Consider the following 14134-nt stretch of genomic DNA (forward strand, 5'->3'; position numbering starts at 1 on the left):
TAATTAGATGCAGGAAAGGCTGCGGGGTGGCAGGAGGGCCAGAACTGTGAATTCCCCTCCTACGCATGAATCAGACAAATGACCATAAAAGGCAAATCATAACTCAGAAGACAGGCAAACTGAAGGCACCAGCAATTCTTTGCTAGCTGCTTTTGAATTACTTCATTTGGGGGCTGAAAAGTGACCCTGTACTGCCTGACAATTTAAAAGCTTCCAAAAAAGGCAGAAAAACTTGAATCAACAGTGATAGCAGCCGAGCTTACCATCTCATTCGGGGGCCTAATCTCTCACATGATAACCCCAAACTGGTGCTAGAGATGTTTCTTCGATGGTTAATGATATAAATATGAAAAGGTTTGAGCTCACAATTCCTTGAGCCCCTGCTTAATGCCATAAACCAAATCAGTTTATGAAAACTGCCTAGAAAAATAACCAGGATGCTGACCCTATCTTGGCCCCTTAATATGGATTTAACTCTGCAGAGGAAAAAGCATTTCAAAAAAGGCCTCTACTTGCTTCTGATATGAACGGCATTTGAGAATCAACGAGCTAATGCAGGGAAGACAAGGAAACTTCCATGAGATTAGTGCAGGCTTTCTCAACCTCAGCACTACTGACATTTTGGGCTGAATATTTCTTTATAGTGGAGAGTGTCCTATGCACTGTAGCATCCCTGGCCTCTACCCACTGAATGCCAGTAGCACTCCCCACCTCAAGTTGCAACAATCAAAAATGTCTCTAGACATTGCAAAATGTGCTGGGGTGAGGGTTGGGATGGGGGGTGTTGCTCCTGGTTGAGAACCAACCACTGGTCTAGGGGAGCGGTTTTACTGACATCCTATGCGGGCAATTGCTTTATGAGGCATTTCCTCCCTGTTTCATTTAGTACAGTTCTTTAGCACACTGCAGGCCTGTTAGCACACCCTGCTCCCAAGAGCAACCCTGGGTCATAGCGACAGCCCAGTCATTTCTAAATGGGCCAGGTTGGGAAATGCTGATTCAGAACGTGGTGCTTTCTAGGCCAAGTAATTAGAAGTGACTGAAGTTACCTCCTCTATGTAAGCCTTGGGCAGAGGAAGTCCAGCAGTAACCTGGAAGGAAAAGAAGCAAAGTCAGAGGCATTTTCTACTTCAATTAGAGTTCGGCTTCAAACAGTGCTTTGCCATGTGTTAAAGGCCAGAAGCTGCATGCTTGTGGGATACACAGCAGTAGAAGGTTGTTTTCTGCCCTAAGGATTTAGAGCTATGACCAAAACTATGGGACAGAACAAAAATGACTGCTTTGAGCAGAGTGGGAGACCTTCGTGGCCTGAATTGAAGAGGTGAGAAGGGATGAATCTATGAAGGCAGGTGAGGGAAGGGATGTGTCCTTGGCAGGGGCAATAACCCCAGCGAGTGAAGCACACAGCAGTGGGGGTGGAGGTAAAGCTCAGTGTAGAGAACAAGGCAGCTGTGAGCCCTGCAAAAGCCACCCTGAGACATCTGCCGTGAAGTCAGATGCCCTGCGACGGGTCCGTGAGCTGGTCCATGGAGCCAGCCCACTCCCTTGCGGGGCTGAATGGGGCACGTGAGCAACAAGAACAAGAGGGAAACAACACACAAGGATTTTCTTCCTCTGTGGGTGCTCACTGTTCCAGAGGTACCTGGTGGGTCAGCCCTGCTGCATCCACAGGGAAGTGCAACAGGGGTGAAGGCGCCAGTTCCAGGGACCCCACTGGGCAATGGACAGTGATTAAGAAGCCTTCAGCTTGCTCTGCTCCCTTTCCTCAGAGACACCATGGTGCTCCAACTCCAAAGGGGCCTCGGAGAGGCGGGGCACGAAGCAGGGACCTGAGCCCACGGTCCGGGCCACACGTGGCTCCAGCAGGTAACAGGAGCAGCAGGCGAGGGTCCCGGCAGAGCTGTGCGCAAAGCTCTCCTCTCAGTGCTGCCAGCTTACGCGCCCACAGTGTTTTCCAGACATGAGATCAGGAGAGGAGGTGCAAAGGCGTGAGGGTGAGTGAGGGGGTGCAAGAGAGAGAAATGTTGGTTATGATCAGGAAGGAAAAGGGAGTCCGTCCTGCACGCCTAGCAGAAAGGGGCATCCTGGGTTAGGAGCGCCTCGGGGACGAGTACGACTGCAGAGGTGTGCTGGGGTTGTGAGAGCAGTGGCTCTCCCCTTAGTGGGGACCTAATCCTTTCATGGGGTCCAAGAGTTCAAGACTATTTCCATAATTCTAAGACATTATGGCTCTTTTCACTCTCATTATTTCCTGAGTATACAATGGACTTTTCCGAAGATTATGTAACATGTGATATCACAACAGATCAAATGCCAAAGATGAGACTCCATCAGTCTTCGATTAAGCGAGATACTGAAGAGATCTGAAAAACGTACAATGCCTAAATGTTGTTTTGGAAAATATAGTCACTTTTCACTTAAAAAAATGTTATTTATGTTAATATTTATGTCAATATTTAATTTCTAATATAGTAAATATCACCAGACATAACTCACCTGAACAAAGAGCTCTTTTAGGCCCTTAATAATTTTTAAGAGCGTAAGGAAGTTCTGAGACCAACATTCTTGAGAACTGCTATAACAGGAAAACCCCTGATCACTACACTAAGAAACAGTGAGTTTCTTTTGTAGGTGAGGGAGGTCTTATTTATCAAGTTACTAGACCAGCTCCCAGAGGACAGGAATTTAATACTTCAACTAATTTCTGAAAACGAGCACCATGTCTTCACATGCAGGTGCTGAAGAAAAGGTGTTAAAATAATAGAGCAGAAAGTACAATTTCTAAGCAGTATGAATTCAGGAAAACACAAAGTTCAGGTTGGAGCTGAAGATCAACCATGCTCACCTGTTTCTCCCCATCACCTGGAGGCAGTCTGGAGCTCCTTCTCCCCCGACTCCAAGCTGTTACCGGTCCTGCCCAGCACCCACCTCCCAATAAGGGGCTGACCTCTATCTCAGCTAAATGGTTTCGTTGGCTGGCTGCCAGCATCACCGTTAGAGGGAAAAGGGACTCAGATTTAAAAAGAACAGTCTGAACATAAAGGAGTTTTTTGTAAATATAGCCAAGCACATGTCCTTGGAGGGGTTTTGATATTATCAGGTGTTTTGCTCCGAAAGGTAGGCCATGAAGACAACCTCGGCCCTCTTAAAATGCCAAGAGCTGGTACTGCCTAGGAGTGATAAGGCGGCCAGCACGAGAGCCGTCTGAACATCCCCTGCTTCTGGCAACCCATTAGTCATGAGGACAAGAGCAGCTTAATGAAGAAACTGGCACAAGTCATCCAGTTTCCCTTTAGCCTTCAGAACATTTCTGAGAACCAGCCTCTTCCAACTCCTGATCCTCACCGTGGGGCCGCCTCCGTGCATTTTCAGAGCCCTGACAGTGGCAACAAGCACCACCACATGCGGGCGGAGACCAGAATACCGGCATTTGATGTTAAAGAACTTTTCCATTCCAATGTCTGCTCCGAATCCCGCTTCAGTCACTGTCACGAGAAAAGCAACTGTAAAAATGCCATCCCAACTCCCTTGATGTTAAAAGAAAAAACAGTCTATCACTGATTTTGCAAAAGCACTCGCCTACAAACCCTTCGGGACCAACAAGCTTGAGTGCAATCCGGTCTGCAATGATGGAGGAATTCCCGTGTGCGATGTTGGCAAATGGCCCAGCGTGAACAAATACCGGAGTGCCCTGTGGAAATCAAGACATCGTGAGCGAAGCTGCGCATCCTGCTTCAAAAGGGACCACTCGGTAAGGGGACCAAAATTAGCTGGAATCCAAAAGAAAAAGACTTCCCAAGGGAAAGTATGAAGCCGCCTCTTTTAGATTTCAGTAAAGTCCCAGTCACAACTATGAGAAAGAATGGGAAGAAAGAGATGACCAGGGAGAGAAGGTCTCTGACTCCCCAGGAACAATCTGCTTTACAACCAATCCAGGAAGGCAGGAGTCACTCTGCTCACCTCTAATGTCTGCATGAGATTGGGCTTGATGGCGTCCTTCATGAGTACTGTCAATGCCCCGCTCACTCCCTGCAAAACAAAGGCATGAAGGGTTGATTCCCACCAGCAAAAAACCTACCTTTTGAAGCCAAAATTCAACATTCTTAGCTCTTCCTTTTTTAGCCATCCTGGACCAATGAGTACTTTTACCTAAACTAGACCACCCATTCATTTGTTTATTTATTTTTCAGGATATACAATAAAGTTGCCAATTATCTTAACGGAGAAGAGAGAATGAAAATGACATCCATATGTAAATTCTGGAAAAATACATAAGCCTGGAAACAAGCATCTCAGTGAAGCTCTGTTGCTGATCGATGTGGATAATCCATTTTAGACTCATTTACGGTATGGAAACGCTAGTTCCTAAGAATACTGAATTATAGGTAACTTTGGTGTCTGGGCAGAAATGGCTGTAAACCTGATTTAATATGTGTCTCCTGTACCTTAATCTGAAAATTTACGCAGGAGTTCAACACCAACTCTTACATATCAGGTCCCTCTTTTTAAGCCATCCAGCCACAGATGAACAAACTGGTATCACTGTAAGATAAAGCTATGGATCCCACTTATATTCAGTTTTAATGAGTTTCTAAGTTCCTGGCTTGGTGTAAAAATTTAAAACAATTTCTGTTCTTATACACATTAACTGTGAAAACAGGAAATTAATATCTCCCCCCTTCTCCGGATTCATCTGACAGACCGCTAATCATAGGCCAACCATTTTGGTGTATGTGAACACAAAAGGCTTTTAAAAAAGTAATCTAGGGGACTTCCCTGGTGGCGCAGTGGTTAGGAATCTGCCTGCCAATGCAGGGGATACGGGTTTGATCCCTGGCCCGGGAAGATCCCACATGTCGCAGAGCAACTAAGCTCGTGAGCCGCAACTACTGAGCCTGCCCTCTAGAGCCCGTGCTCCGCAACAAGAGCAGCCACCGCAATGAGAAGCCTGCGCACTGCAATGAAGAGTAGCCCCCGCGCGCCGCAACTAGAGAAAGCCCACGCACAGCTACGAAGACCCAACGCAGCTAAAAAAAAAAAAAGTAATCTATAAGATTATCTCATTTCAAACTCCATAATACCATGTAGATAGTTCAGAAATAATCCTGATGTGGACAATGAATATAGCAGGACCATTAGAAGAACCGGCTGAGCTGTTCCCAATGTGGTCATCAGCGTGGATATGGTGCCGAGCCTCATGATGAGAGGCCTCTGTGCAGGGAGGCCTGTCATGGGGAGAGGCCGGGGGGTGACTCAAAGCTCAGCTCTAAGGGCCGCACATGGACTCCTGATGCTCTCTGAAACTGAAGTCAGACACCCTCTCTTGGAAATACTCACAGGCTGAAGATATTGCTCAAACCACCTGTGGTCTATTATTGGAGCATACCATCTATCACTCACTATGAAGTACTTTTTATAAACTTCATAATTATATAGTGAGTAACAAGATCATATGAATTAGTTAATTGCAGCATCTTAAGTATGCCACAGTTTTTGTCAGTGGTAACTGCTGAGAAATGCTGGGACAACAGACGCAGACGGATTGCCAAGTCTGGAGTGCCCGGCTACCCACCAGATCTTCGGTACTAATGGGCTCCCCTTTCTTGCTGGATGCCACCACCATTTTGCTCAGTCTCTCTCTCATGTCTTCTAGAGAACTGGTGAGAGCCAGGACAGCCATGATTTCACTGGCCACGGAGATATCAAACTGGGCCTGTTGGCAGGGAAAAGACGCATCAGGGAAAACTGTGTTAAACAGAAGCGTGGATTGCAAAAGTAATCCTTGTTTGCATCCCAGGCTTAAACAAATAGCTTAAAAGGACAGAATAAAAGAACAGTACAAAAAGAACTTAATGAAAATAACCTTCCAACAGCAAAAATTTGTAATTTGTAATTATTCTAAGACCTTGAGTAGTCGATTTTTACGCATAAATGTTCTAGTAGGACCAACGATCCCTGTGAAGGCAGCTTGTAATCATGTGATCATGGTTTCCCTAACATACAAGGGACTAACTCAGAAGCTCTTACACCGAAGAGACATACTGCAAAATGGCCACAAAAAAGAAGCAATCTTAATCAATTCATGTACAAGGATATTCACTTGGGGCACTCCACCTCCAGGAAAAAATACTGGGGGAAAAATACACAGGTGACACATGGGATTTACTGCAAAAACTGTCAGGAGTGCTCAATACCACACACCTACTCGCTCTCATTTTACAAGGGAGAAGGCAGAACAACAGCTGGCAGTATCAGCTGATCAGGAGGGGATGGAGGAGGATAGAAGCAGCAAGGATCTAGTGCCCATAAACTAATTTACTTAGAAAGGAACAGGCAGTTACCGTCCGTGTGTGCCCCTTCTCCGTGGGAGCCTGTCCAATTGTGATCTTCCTCAGGAATCTGTCATTGGTATCCAGCACTATGGTAGAAAAGGAAGATACAGTAGAGAGGGAAAATACAGCAGATATAGTAGAGAGGGAAAAGGACCATAAAGTCAAAGGAACCAGCAGAATTTTAAGCAACAAATCTAACTTAATGACTATAATATTTGATTTCAAAATTTATGGTAAAGCTAGAATATGGGTCCAAGTTTAGAAATGATGTTTTCATACCATTAATGTGCAGGAATTAAAGACAAGACGGTAGAGTAGCTTGGTTTATTCTTCCTAGAGAATTCAAACAATTAACTAGAAATCTGGAATCCGTTTCAAAGCATATTCCACACTCCACAAAAAAACAGAGCAGGCCAGTTTTTCAAAAGGCCAAGGTTTATGTTGTTCTGTGGGATGACTCACTGATCTTACATAACCCTGAGACACACAAGGCCCATAAACACAGGGCAAAGGCAATGCCTTTTGAAGCAGGCTGGGTAACAGACCTGCTCTTTCCTTTAGCACACTTAGAAGAAGTAATTTCCATTCTGATGACAGAACATCTTTCCAATTGCATACTCTTGAAAACATGGCAAAGATCAACCTACTAACTAATCTTAATCCCCCCACCTCCTAGGTCTAACTACGGTGAACATTTTAGTGTATTCCCAATTTTGTTTTTTGTATGACATACCAAAAATAACAACAAAACACAAAATGAAAAACAGCAGCAAACCAGTTCACACTCTTTTAGGGTGGGTCAAAGAGGAGAGGCACTTTCAAGGTACTTGATAACATGCCAAAGTATTTTCCTTAAAGACTGTAATAATTTAAACACTAAAAGCAGTGTCTTGTGCAGCACTTGGGGAAACACACACACCACCCCATTTGATAAGTGAAGGATGTAATGAGTTGTTGGAGTGTATCCTTATTTTTTTTAAAAAAAATAGTGTCTAGTTCCTTGCATCTAATTTCTGTGTATAGAACAGCCAGTCAATGGGTATGATCCATGTTTTCCCTTGTCTGCTTCTACTTTCTTAGAAAGCATGAATTACATATAAAGCAAAGGAAAAATGATTGTGATAATAAATTTTCAAAATGGATCTTTAGCTTATTCCTCATAAAATATGATACCATATGTCTAAAGCTATCGAAGCAAAGGAAGAGAAAGATCAGTGTGGTTTTAGATATTAGGAGAGTTGCCTTAAAAATGCCATTAGCTAGCACAGTTACTGAGCCAACGACAGTCACAAAAACAGTCAATAAATTGCCTGTCAGCTGCATTCTGTGCATCTAGATGAAAATTTCTTCTCAGCAGTGACAGAGTTTAGACGCATACACTGTTGGTACAAAATAAAACTCTAAGCCATGCTAGGTGACACAGAGAAAAGCAACATCTGGCAGTGAAACCAGGCAACTCACTCACCAGTCTGCTGGATGTTTAAACCTTGAAGGCTACCTACTTTGTTACAAGAGAGTTTAAGAAAATGAGGTAAAAGTGAGCAGGCAAGCTCCAGACCTACAAGAAAAATCAAGTCACTTAGGCCAGACAAGAGTTCTAAGAATAAAGGGCAACATGATTTAAGAAGTGATTAAACATCACTTCTCTACTTAATGACACCAAAACTTCCTGCATAAAATGAAAGTTGCAAAATGTTATTTTTGGTTTATGTATGAACTTCCTTAAAACCCTCCTGACGCCAATGAACACTGAAGAGCCAGCAAAATGTCCAACTAACCGAACAAAAGGAGGTTTGATTACAGCTAATAAGGAGGGAGACTGATGGAGGTGGCCAGGAAAACGAGTGAGTCGCCATCTTAGTCAGGCCTTAACCATGAAAATACCCACACACAAGCTATGGACCTCCCATTTTATCACCTCTAAGGGAGGTCATTGGGCGTGCAGTATAACCAAACCAATGGGGTGTACACCCTGCTCTGGTACCTCTTTGCCAAGTTATAGTTTCTGGATCAATGTCCAATCTTGCAAATCTGTGTATCTCTTCATCTGTCAGTGTGGTAGGGTCAGTCTTTTCAATGCCTAGTCTCTGAAGAGGTAGGAAAATTAAAAAATAAGACAAACCAAACAAAAGCAGATATGATTTAATAAAAATTTTTTTATCCCTATCTCCAGATAGGGGAAATATAAACCATGTTAAATTCAGAAGGGAAAACTACGATCCCTTTGGCTAAATCTTTATTTCCCATTCACACATGTACAAAGGTATTATTAACATGTTTGTCCCTATCACTGAGCACCAGAGGCATTTCCCTAAACCGAAGCCCTACGTAAACATAGTGACCAAAAAGTGTTGTACCTAACTCACCATATGCAAACATATTGAAAGGAAAAGCTTTTTCAATCAAACAGTTGAGAAGCCCAAGTCACATGCAAAATTAGAAGGGCAAAACCAAATATCGATCAATAAAAATCAATGTAAATCACTTTAAATGCTTTTTTAAAAACTAATATGCTGACCTTTTGAGTATATTTAAAGGGATAAATAGTCCTTTCGATGCAGAAGAAAAGAAGAGACATTGCTCTAGCACAGTACATGCTTTTTAAGTAGTACTATCCTTTCACTGCCTTCTTACTATTCCAAAAGGCACAAGAAGGGTTTGTTTCTTCCTCCTCACGGAACTTGGAAATTTATTTATTTACAATGTGTACCACGGTCAAATACTGAAATGGAAAATGCCTTTAAAATGTACTCTCTTTTTCTCTTAACTTCTGGTAGATCTGAGTGGCCCCAGCAAACCCTGCTCTTCCCATAGTTCCCTTCCTGGGTTATGAGGACTTTTTTTTAAAACCTCAGGTGTGTTTTCAGAGCTGGTGCTCACTGGCTTGTCAAATAGCATCACAAGCCTGGAACATGACATTGTTTACAGAAGTCAGCAAAACCCTCAGTCACTAAGCTGAGAATTTGCTGTTGACAACCCTTCTTGACTGAGTACCTGGTGGGTAGACTGTGATAATACAGCACAAGAGAGGATGCCTGGGGACCAGGAAACAGAAGATCGACGTTCTAGTTCCAACCTAGTGAGGGGTGCTGTGGCCATTGACAAGTCCCTTGATCTCAAATCCCAGAGCTTTTTAAAGGATCATTTAAACGTTGAGTCCAGCCCCTCCCCACACCTGACAGAAAGTTCCATGAGCAAAGGTAAGACTAGAAGTTGCCTGCTCTTCTACAGTACTTGCTGCCTTGCAGAACACAATTCTTTTACATAACAAGGTAATAGCTGACTTACCTTATGCAAGGATGTTTTGTGGGGTGTGAGAACAAGAGAAGCTAAAAAATATCAAACTGTGTAAAAGTCACTTTTTCTCAAGTCCAGAGAAAAATGCATATATATAAATAGTGACAGAACTGTAAAGCAAGTAGGGCAAAATGTAAATCATTACTGCATCTGGAGCTTGTGTACTATTCTTACAGCATTAAAATATAAAGTTGCAAAAAATTAAAAATAAGGTGAGTGTAACTACTATTGATAACTAGGTAGCACATACCATTTATTGAATGCTTATATGTGTCAGGCAGTCTAAAGAATATTTACAGATATATAACATTTCTTTCATATGTAAAAGTAACACAAGAATATATTTTGAATTTTATTTTGAAAATTTCCTTGTGCTACCCCTTTATAGCCACACCTTTCCCTGACCCATAACTCCTGGCACCCACTGATCTATTTTCCATCACTATAGCTCTGTCTTTTGAGAATGTCATATAAATGGAAGCATACAGTTTGCAACCATTTGCGGCTAGCTTCTTTCAAGCAACATAATGCCTCTGAGATTCATTCAAGTTGTTGTGTGTATCAACAGTTCATTCCTTTTTACTGCATAGATGTACCAGTTTGTTTATCCATTTATTACAGAAAGATATTTAGGTTGTTTGTAGATTTTGTTTCTATATGAATACAAGTTTGCATTTCTTTTGAATAAATACCTAGGAGTAGAATTTATGGGTCATATGGTACAGTGTACGTTTAATAACTATATATTTGTAATAGAAGTTCAAATAAAATACAGAAGTAACCACTCTTGCTTAAGGCCCTGATGCTGCAAAGAGCAGGTATTCAAACTCTAGAAGCTGCTGTGTTGCCACGCTGGCATCCTGACTCCTATATCCATGCTATAAAGAAGTGTCATTCTTCTTAGCTGAGAGCAGGTCCTCAGTGCTCTATTGATCCTGGGACTAACCACTAAAAATTCAAAGATAAGTGAGAAACAACCTCTGCCACCCATCTTTATGTATATCATAACCTTATGACTATGGTTATGGACGAACTTGTCCAAAACAGGCTACTCTAAGGAGATTATAACCTCCTTATCAATCACCTAATTTCACACAGTATCAATAATGAACAAGGGAAAAGCTTACCCGTAACCTCCGGATTTGGATATCAGAGAACTTCCTCACTCCATTTACTGATGGTACCAAACGATTAAAGAGGGCCTTAGAGAAAAGGAGGAAGAGGGCTTTTAAGAGAGAGGAATGCCACTGTCTTGCTACCTGCATTATTGGTACCCAAGGGTCCAACATTAATTCGAGTGCTTCAAACCTTCTGAAAGTGCCCGTGGGCGTCTCAGCAGCCTACCTTGTCTGTCTGGGTCTGTTCGTGGAACATCCGGGCATCGATGGCCGCAGCCACAAGGTTATTAGCCGCAGTGATGGCATGGATGTCACCAGTGAGGTGGAGATTAAACTACAAAAGGGTAGAAGCCACATCAGTCTTCCAACTTCTCTGCATCTTTTCACATTCATTCTATTGCAGCCAAACCAATCCCTATGTTAAAGCCAACGGAAAACTGATGGCAGCACAGCTAGTGGACAAACACCAACACAGCTATCTCTTGAAAACAAATTACTATCTGTCCTCAGAAGGAACACTGATTTTCCCTAAGAGACATGGCCAATAACCATAAACGCCACACCCCTGGGATCAGCAGCAACGCTGGATTAGTAAGAACACACGTCCTTTAAACAGTGAGCAAGAAGTACACTGGAGCGACCCAACTCCATGCATATACGCTGCTCCCACTTCTGTGGTTATTACTTTGAATTCACTTCATGTTTGTTCTTCCCTATCTTATGCTTCATTTAATCACTTGCTTATTATTTTCACTGCAAGCCAGGCTTTGAAGTCCTTGTCATGTCAAAAAAGTAAACTGTTGGGCTTCCCTGGTGGCGCAGTGGTTGAGAGTCTGCCTGCCGATGTAGGGGACACGGGTTCGTGCTCCGGTCTGGGAGGATCCCACATGCTGCGGAGCGGCTGGGCCCGTGGGCCATGGCCGCTGAGCCTGCGCGTCCGGAGCCTGTACTCCGCAACGGGAGAGGCCAGAACAGTGAGAGGCCTACGTACCACAGAAAAAAAAAAAAAAAGTAAACTGTTTAAAAGTTGGCAAATTAAGATGTTTTTCTCTGAAGTACTGCTTCTGTTGAGCAAACAAGTCATTTGCCTACTAAGATCTCTACAATAAACTTTAATCCCAGGAAGGAAAAACTGTAAAAAAAGGTCTGATCCAACCAAATCCCAGACCACATTACCTCTTCCATAGGAATGACCTGTGAGTAGCCACCGCCTGCAGCACCACCTGGAGGACAGGTCAAGGTTGAAGACTCATGTTAAGCACGTTTCACCATGACTTGCAAATCAAATGAAAGCAAATTGGTTTTTGTAACTGCTCCGCATATTATTTATTTTTTACAACCATTTGGACAGATTTGGTCAAGTGCTTTCTAATTTTCTTGACCAAACTAAACCGCTTGATCTTGTTCACTCTGAATAGTCTCTCAACTGAAATCTGAATCTAACTGACAAAACCATAAACACATAACATACCTACTCATTATCTTTAGAAACAGGTTCCCCTTGATTCCTAACATTTGTTAAGAAAAACCCAGCCTACAGTTACATAAAGGCAAACCTGTTCAATTTCCTACCCTCATAAATGCTATTCTGGCATTTTAAAAAAGGAATATTTAAAATAAACACAGCAACACAAACACAGAGACTGCAATTCTTCCTAAATAGGACACATATGGTAGAAAACAGCTTAACTGCTAGATTTTTGCTGGCCCATTTGGATTACTAACCAAAATCCAGTTAAAAATGTCCAGGTTAACAGTGAGATAAATGTCAATCTGAGGTAGAGGTTTTGTGTGGGTTTTTTTTGTGGGGCAGAGATCATGCAATGAAAATGGGGCAATTTGTGATAAGAGGAAAAGGAGCATATTGGGTTCAATGAGGGGGAAAAGGCTCATTCTGAAATAAAAGGGGGTTATTAAGCTCAAAGGCAGAACTAAGTTAACGGACTTATATCAAAACAATAGGCTGAAGAAGGACAAAGGCGTACCCCGTGTCAACATTTGTAGTAATTGTTAGAACAAGCAGGATATGTGATACCCTATCGCCAAGCAAATGATGAAGCTGACTCTGAGAACCTATTTTAATTAATAAAAATAATTTTAATTAAATGAACATGTTTGCAGTACTGCAGCTATCAAAAACTGAAGGTGAAGTACAGTTATTGATGTTGTGTTTTCATCTTATCAGAAGAAACACTGGGTTGATGGTATTCTCTTAGAGCTTGAAGTAGACGTGGGGACTCACCCTGGTACTTGATGATACTGCCTTGAATTCAAGCTACCTCTGAATCCCAGTTGCTGCTATTGTAAGTGGAGATAAAACTAACCATCTTAGAAGATAAAGTAATAGGCATAAACTGCTTAGCACAAAACCTGGCACGAAGCCTATACTCAAAAAGCATATGCTTTTCTTCTTCCCTCAGTGTGAAACATCTGTAGGGTTTGTCTTTGTCTCTAGAAAGTCAGCATGGTGATCAGCGGCTGTGATTACCTTTATTGTTACTATGAGAGTCGACTATCGGTCATATAAAAGCACCCCTGGCTACATATTACCCATCCCAGGGAATCCCTGTGCAGTGTCAGACAGTGACAGCAGGAGTTGGGGTGATCCAATGAAAGCCTTCACCAAAAGCACCATGATGCTCTTCTGGGATGTGATGAAGCTGTTTCTAGTGTCTAAATGAGCTGAAGACCCCGCACACATTCATGGGCCAAGTGGGCCAGGAGGACTGAAGGAGGTGCAGGCGCCCTCTGGCCACCCAGGTCTGGTCTCACTAATACCTTTTATTCCGAAGGTGGGGCCCTGAGAAGGCTGTCGCACACACGCGAAGACATTCTGATGGAGATGGGCACTGAGGCCCTGCACCAGCCCAATCGTGGTTGTGCTTTTCCCCTCTCCCAGGGGTGTTGGAGTTATTCTTTAAGATGAAAGCAAAACAGGAAAATTACATTTATGTAAATTAAATTCATGTGTATCACTAAGTCAGCTCTGATCCTAGAGTGACTCTTAATCTGAATAACCAGAAAGATGAAACACATGAAAGGGATCTTTTCCAAGGGTCTTAGTTGTAACTTCCCCCCAGTTTGAAACTAAAAAAGACTTCTGCATTTTAGTTCTTCTGACAGTTAGGGGCAAATATACTCTACTTTGTAAGAGACACTGCTATACTTTTAATTTCTCAATTTAGTCTCAAAAACTAGCTTTTAACTTAGCCAAACAAAAAAACAGATGAATCCTCAACAGATCTACAGAATTAATGATCTGGGGTTTAAAAAAGGCAATTCCATCTGAAGATCAGGTTTTAAGATTCAAACTCTTCCACCTACTAGATGAATAACCTTGACAAATTTTCTCATCTCTATAGAGTTGTCTACTCTTCTTCACAGGCT

General features: G+C 42.6%; 2 protein-coding genes across 6 annotated transcripts in view; one reads left to right on the top strand and one right to left on the bottom strand.

Annotated features, from left to right (window-relative positions):
• ZBTB25 (zinc finger and BTB domain containing 25) overlaps positions 1–4217 on the top strand; it is a 56804-nt gene extending 52587 nt beyond the window's left edge. The window contains exon 6 of the mRNA XM_073800383.1: positions 4191–4217. Coding sequence (XP_073656484.1) covers positions 4191–4202 — 12 coding nt within the window. The 3' untranslated portion in view covers positions 4203–4217. The remainder of the gene's footprint in view (positions 1–4190) is intronic.
• MTHFD1 (methylenetetrahydrofolate dehydrogenase, cyclohydrolase and formyltetrahydrofolate synthetase 1) overlaps positions 1–14134 on the bottom strand; it is a 58020-nt gene that overhangs the window by 10435 nt on the left and 33451 nt on the right. For 4 of the 5 annotated variants that reach the window (XM_033851067.2, XM_019922740.2, XM_019922747.3 and 1 more), the window contains 11 exons: positions 13526–13662; positions 11924–11970; positions 10974–11081; positions 10757–10831; positions 8317–8419; positions 6342–6418; positions 5573–5713; positions 3961–4029; positions 3580–3691; positions 3346–3485; positions 1050–1091 (listed from right to left, as the gene is read on the bottom strand). In XM_033851067.2, the coding sequence (XP_033706958.1) occupies positions 1050–1091; positions 3346–3485; positions 3580–3691; positions 3961–4029; positions 5573–5713; positions 6342–6418; positions 8317–8419; positions 10757–10831; positions 10974–11081; positions 11924–11970; positions 13526–13662 (1051 nt within the window). Of the gene's footprint in view, positions 1–1048; positions 1092–1642; positions 1934–3345; positions 3486–3579; positions 3692–3960; positions 4030–5572; positions 5714–6341; positions 6419–8316; positions 8420–10756; positions 10832–10973; positions 11082–11923; positions 11971–13525; positions 13663–14134 lie in introns of those variants that run through there. The other variant, XR_004525047.2, reaches the window with a different exon arrangement.

The sequence above is a fragment of the Tursiops truncatus genome, chromosome 2 (genome assembly GCF_011762595.2).
Source record: "Tursiops truncatus isolate mTurTru1 chromosome 2, mTurTru1.mat.Y, whole genome shotgun sequence".
Taxonomy (NCBI): domain Eukaryota; kingdom Metazoa; phylum Chordata; class Mammalia; order Artiodactyla; family Delphinidae; genus Tursiops; species Tursiops truncatus.